This window comes from Abrus precatorius, unplaced genomic scaffold (assembly GCF_003935025.1).
Source record: "Abrus precatorius isolate BTA unplaced genomic scaffold, Abrus_2018 Scaffold9, whole genome shotgun sequence".
NCBI lineage: Eukaryota > Viridiplantae > Streptophyta > Magnoliopsida > Fabales > Fabaceae > Abrus > Abrus precatorius.
The window spans coordinates 935276-944681 of NW_020874439.1; the positions used below are offsets into that span (position 1 = coordinate 935276).

Sequence of the window (9406 nt, forward strand, 5' to 3'; positions counted from 1 at the left end):
GTTTCTGTTTACTTTTTAGTTTAGCGGCCAAAATTCTTCGAATTTCTTCCTTTGAGTAGTATACCTGTTAAATATTTTAGCGTCACCAAACCTGTAGTCCTCTATGTGGAGAATAAAAAATTGCATGTCACTTTATAGTATGTAAGTTGTTATTAATCCACCACTAACTTGTGTTGTCAATAAATAATTAAGTTGCTCACTACTTTTGTAATAGAGTAAAATTTTGTAAACCAACACTATTATTCAATGAATGAATATAATTTTAAATTTATTGAAGAGAACTTTTATGATGAGAGTATATTAAAAAATCACATAAGAAATATTTAATTAAATTTAAAAAGGGATGTAAAGTTAACGAATACGTGTTCTAATCGAGTTTCTCTTATTTTGTTTTTTTCAGTAATTTGGAAGGAAGTATAGCTTTGGTGAAGGGAAACAGAAGGCCAAACCAAAACCAAGCTCGACTGAGGAGCACCAACGGGAGTAGGCAGTGGCATAACTTGGGTGTATAGGAAGAAACACACCGACACCATGACCATGACCATGACCATGATGGCTTCGCAGTCCTCACTTTTCCTGAACCCAAATCCAACCCTTCACAGACACAACACCACCCTCTCTTTCATTCACCCTTCTGCTCTTTCCTCACATTCCACCTCGTTTCCCTCTTTACTTTACTTCAAACATAAAACCGGGTCCACTTCTGTTTCTTCTTCTTCCTCGTGTGAAGCGTTTGACATAGTCATAGTGGGGGCTGGCATCATTGGCTTAACCATCGCTCGCCACTTCCTTATGGCTTCCGACCTTTCAGTCGCCATAGTCGATAAGGCTGTCCCTTGTTCTGGTGCCACTGGCGCAGGTATCTTTCACTATTACCCCATTTTCCCATTTCTCTCTCCCTCCTTATATATACGCCCAGTTATCGTAAGTTAAATTCTTGAATGTGCCACTGCTGTGTTTTACCTTCGGGAATGTGTTTTGGAATATTTTCTTCTTTTACAAAAGAACTGGTCATTTTTCTCATCTCTTCCAAGCATATTCTTTAACACACACTTGCTCTCCACCAAGCGCACACATCCTGTTTGATCAAATATGCCAGATTTACTAATTTTGGGATCACAATTGCTATTTAGTACGAATACAATGTTACGAATTTTTAACGAAATTAAAACCAACCAACCAACCAACCAACTTGCCGGATAACTAATCACAGTGAAGAAAGATATAGGTAATTTCCGCTGCACTGTTGATTATAACTGCCTTCGTCGCTTTTCATGTAAAAGTTTTCGTACTAAATATAATTATTCTTTTGGGATTAGTATTGTTGACTTTTGTTTATTATAAGGAAGGTGCTTTAAGTTATTCGCATTAATCTCTCTTTAGTTAGTGTATTATGATTGTTAATTTTTATGTTTTTGGGATCTAGGTAAGGTGTGTGATTTCTATTTTTTTTTTTCTCTTTTATATTGTTGCAGAGATAAAAAAAAAAAATATGTATATTATATAGTTTTATGTTGTATTTTGATTAACTGTAGGATCTCTTCCCCTTTGTTTTTGAGATTTGAGATGGTTCTAGGGCAGGGATATCTGTGGATGGCAAACAAAACACCTGGGAGTGCTACATGGGATCTTTCATGGAGGAGCCATCAACTTTGGAAGATGCTGGCCCAAAGCCTAGAAGAGCAAGGCTTGAATCCTATGGTTGAGTTGGGTTGGAAAAAATCTGGTATAATTGCTATATCTTTCTACAAATTTCCTCTTTGTTTGTTCTGCAATTTGAAAGGGTGTCATAATGTGTCTCACAGAATTTGAACCTGCATATGAAATTTGCATCTTTTAATGGTGAGCTATCAGTGCAGATGCTGCACTATAGGTGAGCAAAAAGAAGTTTTTGGTTGTGTCGCAATTATAAATTTCCATTGTATATGCAATTGCTTTATCACATTAGTTAGATGACTACAAACAAAAAAACACAAATATGTTTAGTTTTGCGGGAAGTGTGATGGGCCAAACCCTACTAAGGCCAAACCAAATTAGGGCAGATGGGAAAGGCCTACGAAATCAAAGACGGGAAAGGGTGAGCCGGTTGGGCAAGAAGTATGAAGAATTAGTTTGAAGAGAGAGTATGTAGGAAATAGTGAGTGGGGTTGGAGGACAGAGGGATGTTCATTTTTCCTTAAGCTTAAGCTCGGCAGGGAGAATTCTCCCCATTGCTGGGAACATTGCTCTTATCTTTCTGTAATTTCATTTGAATTTCAGTTCAATAAACTCATATTTCTCTCTTATAGGAATTTCATCCTATCAATTCGTGCTTTTATTGAGAGCTTAACACCAACGCCAAATCTTTTGTGCATGCAAACAAAAATGATGACGTAGAGGATCGACACCTTGGATGCTCAGATGGTCGTTGTCGAGTTGACTCTCAAAAATCAGTAAACATTGCTGCAGTCTCACGAGATGATGCTAAAGGAACACATGGTACATCTGGACGAACACTTAGCTAAACTGTGTTCCTTCCTAGCTTATCAATGTTGGGGAAATTACTCTTTCCCTTGCAGCAACGAACTGAAATCCGAAAGGGATTCTAGTGACAAGAAAGCATTCTACCGTCATTGGGAAATTCATCGGACATGATACCTTATCTTGATGAGTGTCATCTCATGGCCAAACGGATTGAACTACTTGCATTCCAGGGGATCAATCCTGTTGGTTGGGCTTCTAGACTGGAAGCCTATTTGGCATTTCAAGGAACACCACTTGAGCTTGTGTTCAATGGTGCAGATTTGTATGAAGGGATTGACATAGCATTGGTTCAATGTGTTGGGGGAATTGAATCCTCAATTATCTTGGGAGAACCTGAAGATTGCTCTATTCGATCGTTATGGTGAGCATTGTTTTGGAAATCCTTTTCTCAATTGAAATTGTTGTCTCAGGACCAAACAGTTGATGAATACGAAGAGGAGTTTGAAATCTTGACAGCTCAAATTCTACCCATGCTTGACGATCAGTATATGATATTATTCTTAGGAGGCCTTAAGGAGGACATGTGATTAGAGATTTTATTGCTGGAACTGCTGAATCGTTACAAATTAATTTCTACAGTGCGTATGGCAAAAAATTGGGAGTGTTGGTCAACCTTTCCAAGCTGCTGGCGAGTTGGAGAAGTTGCTGACAAATTGTTGCTGCCTGAAACGTCTCTAATACATCCTGTATTCCACGTTTCTCAGCTTAGGATAGCTGCAGGAGGGGTATTCAACAGAATCTGAGCTGCCAAAGGGCCTGGAAGTTGAGGATATGAGAGACATTGAACCTATATCAGTTTTTTTGGCTACTCGCAAGACCACTTAGAATGGCACCAAGCTGAATGAATGGTTGATCCTGCGGAAGTCCAAACCTGATGAAGAGGCAACATGAGAAGCAAAGAGTAGAATACATGGTCAATTTCCCGATTTTTGCCTTGAGGACAAGGCTGAAGAAAACGGGGGTGGTATTGATGGGCCAAACACTACTAAGGCCCAACCAAATAAGGACAGATGGGGAAAGGCCTATTTTCGTAGGCCAAGGGCAAAGGCGGAAAAGGGTGAGCTGGTGGGGCAAGAGGTGTGAAGAGTTAATTAAAAGAGAGAGGATGTAAGGGGGGGGGGGGTTGGAGGATAGAGGGGTATTCAAATTTAACTTAGGCTGGGCTTGGAAAATTCTCTTGCATTTGATTTCAGTTCAATAAACTCATATTTCTCTCAGATAGGAATTTCATCCTATCGATGTGTTTAGATGACTTTGGTTTGTTTGATAGCATGCTTGCATGGCACCAAAATTCCGATAAATGAATTCAGGAATTGATATTTATAACCATGACAGTCTTAGGCCTCCTTTTCCCAGGGATCAGACCTCTGATATCACACGTCTTTTGATCTACAGGAAGCCTATTGATTGGTAGAACTCATGCAGAGTCAGACGTGCTAAAAGGGAGGGTGAAACAACTCAGCAAGGCAGGGTTAAAAGCAAAGTACCTGTGTAGCAGTGATTTGTTTAAAGAGGAACCTGATCTTTTGGTGGACGAAAACACTGCAGCTGCAATTCTACCAGATGACTGCCAATTAGATGCTCATTGCACTGTTGCATATATTGAAAAGGTTGTGTATTCTGGGTTCATTTTTCTTTATACATCTTTTACTTGCAATTTGTAAACACAACAACAACAACAAAGCCTCTTCTATTAGGTGAGGTCAGTTACTTCGATCACATGACACAACTGAATTTAGTTAAAAATCAATTTTCATAAATATTATTTATCATGAGATCCCTTTTGATTTTTTCCTCTAAGGTTCTTTTTAGTCTCCCTATATTCTTTTTCACAGAACTAAAGACTACAATCAACCATCCTCACTGGTGCCTTCAGTAGCTTTTGACATCTCCTCAATACCTATCTCTGATTTCTACTCATATATACTCATTTCTTGTCTTATTTTATATTTTCTTGTGTAGTCATAGATTTGTCTTAACATTCTCATTTCTTCTATTCTCACTTTTTTCTCAGGTAACCCCTTTAAAGCCCAACACTTGCAAGTTGTAAATAATTACCCAAATTTACAGTTTCTTTCAACTATAGACTTGCCACAGTGCTGTTATATACCTTAAGACTTATAGTTGCTAATTTATTGTTGATGAGTAGGTTAATAGGAATTTTGCTTCGCAAGGGAGATATGCAGAGTTTTATAATGACCCAGTGAATTGTTTCATCAGGTTTAATTTGTTTTTCTTTCTGTTGCACTAACTGTGGCACTGAAAGCAATGTCAAAGAAGCAAATCTTTTTTATTATGCTTTCTTTCATTTTGTGATCAGGTCAGATAGCAAAGGGGATGTCAGAGCTGTTCAGACTTCCAAGAATACATTATACAGCAAGAAGGCAGTTATAGTGGCAGCTGGTTGTTGGACAGGTTCTTTGATGCAGGAGTTGTTTCAAAATTGGGAGATGAAATTACACGTTCCAGTAAGACCCAGAAAGGTGTGTCTATGCACAGGTTGAAGTGTTGAACTGACATCTTGTAAATCCTTTCACTGTTTTTTCTGAATACTGTCATTTACCATGCACTCTGGTAAATTTTACTGTGTATGAAGTTGTGACAGTTTGTGGAATTTTCTTAGCAATACTCTTTGGTTTATGGGTGGTAATGCGGGAAGGCAATAAGATAGGGAAATGTTCTGCGTTCCTCTCTTAACTAATAATGATCTTTCTTGAAACTGTAAAGGAATGTGACATTGTTTTTGCATGATTGTCCAATATTTCCTTTCATTTCAAAACCCAATTCTTTGTCTTAGGTTTCAATTTAGTCCCTGATATTTTGGTATGCTGTTTCCATTTCAGTCCTTATAAGTTTTAAATTAAATTTGGTTCAGTTTCTCTAAGTTGACATTTGTAATCAGTTCTTTGAACATCTTTTGTTGATTACAATGCCAATTTCTATGTTTTCTTGTTTCTATGATCCCTTAAAGGCTATAATATCTGGTTAAGAAATGTGTTTGGGGGGGGGGGGGGTGTCTATTAAGGATGGAGAAAGGGAGAACCATGTGGAAAATGTGGATTGAAGCTCCATGATATGTGCATGTCTGGAAAATTAACTATATGACCAGGTGATTCACATGCCATAGGAGTATATGTAGGTTACTATATATTGATGTGTTGCTACGTAAAGGCAAGGCCCATGTTCTCATGGTGCTTCCTGTGTAAAAGGTGCCTCCTTTTGTGATGCTTTATGCAAAATTGTAAAATAAGTGTGGTAGGTAATTCTCTTTTTTGGTTTTGATATCAAACCAACCAAACATAGGATAGAAAAATGATATAAATTATTGTGTGCCCGGCATATTTGCTCATGAATTCATAATAACTCAGTATACCAGCCAGACCTCAGTTGAGGCACTTAGGCAAGCATGACAGGTGTGTATGCAACTGCTTGATGATCAAGCAAACAAAGATTATTGGAACAAGGACTACAGATTCAAGAACACTTGCAGAAAACTAGCAGTTAACAAAGTAGTTTGAAGTAGATTCAGGGGCAGAACTTCACTTAGGTTGTGATTTGAATTCATTGTGAAATATTTATCAAGCAATAATACATATAGACCTGTGTAAATGATAAGAAAATGATATCTCCCAGTGTAATATCGATTATTAATTTAAATTATGTCTATAACAGTAAAGCATGGCTATTATAGGCAATTTATATTATTTTTACATCCTAAATTTGTTGAGTCATATATCCTTAAGAAACAGAGAAACCTACGGCAGACCATTTTTGGGCATTACACTACCAATAATCATACCAGCAGGTATTTTGTCACTACACATTTGAGAACCCAAGTGACAAAGGGACCCACAATTCTGATTTTATATTCATAAGTAGTTCCATCAGATATGTGACGAGGAGGTACATTCCCTGGTCTCTTTCTCCCCCAGATTCTTGGGGGCTCTTATCAGGAAAATCTCAGTCACTGGCACATACAGCACCTCATTCCCACTTGTTCATTCTCAAGCATGAAGACAAAACACATCAAGTCATTCAGAATACCATTTTAACATAAGTAGACACATTAAGGGGGATGTCTGGGAATTTCTAGAACTAGTTTAAAATGGCATAATATGGGGTCATATACACAAGTCCCTATAAAACCAAACTAATTTTAAATTGAGCATAGTTTGGTTCAGAACTATTTCTAATATTGAATTCATTGTATAAATATGAATTGCGGAAGATTGTGATCATCTACATTTGAAAATGGTAGCTACTGTAATTATAATACAACTCAAAGATAAACACACCTCTACAGAGAAGTTTTACTCAGAATTGATTTAGGTGCTTCTCCAGCATGTCTTTCTCTGCTGAGTTCAGACATGTGGTGGTCCAAAATTCATTGGAATAAACTGTTGAATCTTTCTTCTTGGTAACAACTCTGTTGGGTATCCCTTTCCACCTCTGGATAGTTTGTTTTGCATCGGACTGGGATGCCTTTGGGCATGATTTTGTATGATTATAGTGTTTTCTTCAGAGGCCAGTGAGTTTGAGTGTGATTTGGTCATGCTTGGATGCAATGTTCTCTCCGTTGACTCTTTTTTGGGAATTCTCCTTTCTAGCTTGGTTCCTGATATGGGATCATCCTGTTTGCGGAGGAACAACAGAGCTATTTTGTTATTTCTGACCATATATGCTCAGTGTAACAAAGTCATATCTTGCGTAAATTTCTTTAAAATGCAGAGATTGATTTAAGCTGATTAAGTAATTTGTTGTTTGCTTGACTCCAATATTCCTTTTATACGTTCTTCTGTTTGGTGTGAAGGGTCACCTACTTGTGCTTCAGAATTTCAATTTACTTCAATTGAACCATGGCTTGATGGAGGCAGGTTATCTCAACCATCCAACAATTTCTGGTTTAAAATCATCCGATCATGAACGTAACTTGTCTGTTTCAATGGTAGCAAATGTAGATGCAGCAGGGAATCTTCTTATTGGTAAGCTTCTTTTCCTTGGCCCATGTAAATAATATCAGCAATGAGAAAGCTTATATTGCTAATCTACATATGGGATGATTGTATGTGTTACTTTTAAGAGTATTGTTCCTATCAAACGTGTGTGTGGCAACAGTATTCATTGTTTTCTTTTGCCTGTTTATTAGATGCTCAGGGTTTCCTTTGCATATACAAGATAGTACTTACTGTGTTATATTTGTATATTTTGTTATTTGGGTAACAATGCATTCACGTTTTAAATTGTTCAGATATGCATGTGGATTGATGTATTATCTTTTGGCTGAACATAACTATTTTCATTTCCTTCATAAATAGCTTTCTTGTTATCATAGAGTAGATCAATTTTTTCTGTTGATGCAAATGCTTCTGAAATATTGTTTTAGATTTTTTAGCATGTTTTTGCTTGTTATTATGTTAAAAAAACAAAAAATCTTATCCACTATGAAGGGAGTAGCCGTGAATTTGTTGGGTTCAACACCGATTTGGACGAGTCTGTTGTCAGTTACATTTGGAAGCACGTTGGAGAATTCTTTCCCAAATTGAAAACACTTCCCCTTTCAGATCTAAGTGCAAGTAGAAAAGTCAGAATAGGATTACGACCTTATAGTGAGTCACAATATCTATTTGCAGTCTCATGTAGTTGAACTATTTATATTTTATTTACATTTCCATAAGCTGTGCGCACAAGAAGTTGTATTTGACATGCATAATGTTTACTCTGTCAGTGCCTGATGGGAAGCCAGTGATTGGGCCTGTCCCTGGCTTGTCAAATGTGTACCTTGCAGCGGGACATGAAGGGAGCGGGCTTTCTATGGTGAGTTCTCAAGGGACTCCTAATTTCTATAGAGAAGAGCTTTAAATAAAATGTTTTTTCTTTGCCTATTTACACAAATGGCAGTGACCACGCACTTTGAAATTTGAATGAACATTTAGAGAAGTCTTCTAATTCTGTAGAAATTTCCAGGCTTTGGGGACTGCAGAAATGGTCGTTGATATGGTGTTGGGATACCCAGTAAAAGTTGACAGCGCACCTTTTGCTGTGCATCAAGTTCTTGATTAAAATTTGCACAGCTCATGAGAATTTTAAGCAGTGGCCTAGTATGAAGGCACAAGGCCACTTGGAATTCCGATACATCAGCGGATGCTGGATTTCTGCCAACCAGATTTAGATCCACGCATTGTATGGGTTAATAATTTTATTTTATGAATTATTATTATTATTATTATTATGTTAGTAGCGGCGGTTAAGTGGGAGAGCAAGAACAGGTACTACAAATGACACCCATTGAAACTAATTTTTGCTACGTAAAAACATTTATGCTTCATCACGTCTTCCTCGAATACACTGTCCAATTTAGCTTTTCCATTTTATTTAATAATGGCGAGATTAGAGTTTTGAAATATCCAACATACGTACATCAAGAATTGAAATTGAAATTTACACGAGATAGATAATCATAATTTTTTTTAAAAAAAGTGATACAACAATACATCAAAACAACCATTAAAAGCATGCTCACTCAAAATTCATACAAAATAAAAATATGAAAGACCTTTAAAACTTCAAACAAACTAAATATGATCTACTTGTTTGTTTTAGAGGAAGCTTCAATTAGTTAGACAAAATAAACCTTTTCTTTTTTTTCTTTTTTCTTTTTCCTTTACTATCTCTTCTTTTTCACTCTATGATGGTGTAAAGAAAAAAAAGGTTAACGAAGTTACAAGGCACAATAGTAGATAAATAATTTTATTTTTTTAACCTTTGAGAGAACGTGTGTAGAGTTTGCAAGAGAGGTCTAAAATTAAGAGTGTTGGAGCTTAAACCTTTTCTTAATTGAACCTTCATGGGACTGGGATTTAAATGTTAAGTAGTTTCCATAAAC

The 9406-nt window shown here is 36.8% G+C and overlaps 1 protein-coding gene across 1 annotated transcript; it reads left to right on the plus strand.

Annotated features, from left to right (window-relative positions):
* The first annotated feature begins 408 nt into the window (after positions 1–408).
* Positions 409–8846, plus strand: LOC113850008 (glycine oxidase-like). The gene is made up of 9 exons (XM_027480304.1): positions 409–859; positions 1577–1726; positions 3919–4133; positions 4673–4743; positions 4844–5006; positions 7334–7505; positions 7971–8129; positions 8249–8337; positions 8488–8846. The coding sequence occupies exons 1-9, from the start codon at positions 532–534 to the stop codon at positions 8581–8583; spliced, it is 1443 nt and encodes a 480-aa protein (XP_027336105.1). The 5' UTR covers positions 409–531; the 3' UTR covers positions 8584–8846.
* The last annotated feature ends 560 nt before the right edge of the window (positions 8847–9406 follow it).

What these genes read in the sequence shown, in the direction of transcription:
- LOC113850008 (XM_027480304.1), top strand. Translation starts at nt 532, where the DNA reads ATGACCATGACCATGACCATGATGGCTTCGCAGTCCTCACTTTTCCTG. An exon ending in TTCCAGTAAGACCCAGAAAG is followed by an intron (nt 5,007 to 7,333) that starts GTGTGTCTATGC and finishes TTTGGTGTGAAG; the next exon opens with GGTCACCTACTTGTGCTTCA. An exon ending in AGCAGGGAATCTTCTTATTG is followed by an intron (nt 7,506 to 7,970) that starts GTAAGCTTCTTT and finishes TCCACTATGAAG; the next exon opens with GGAGTAGCCGTGAATTTGTT.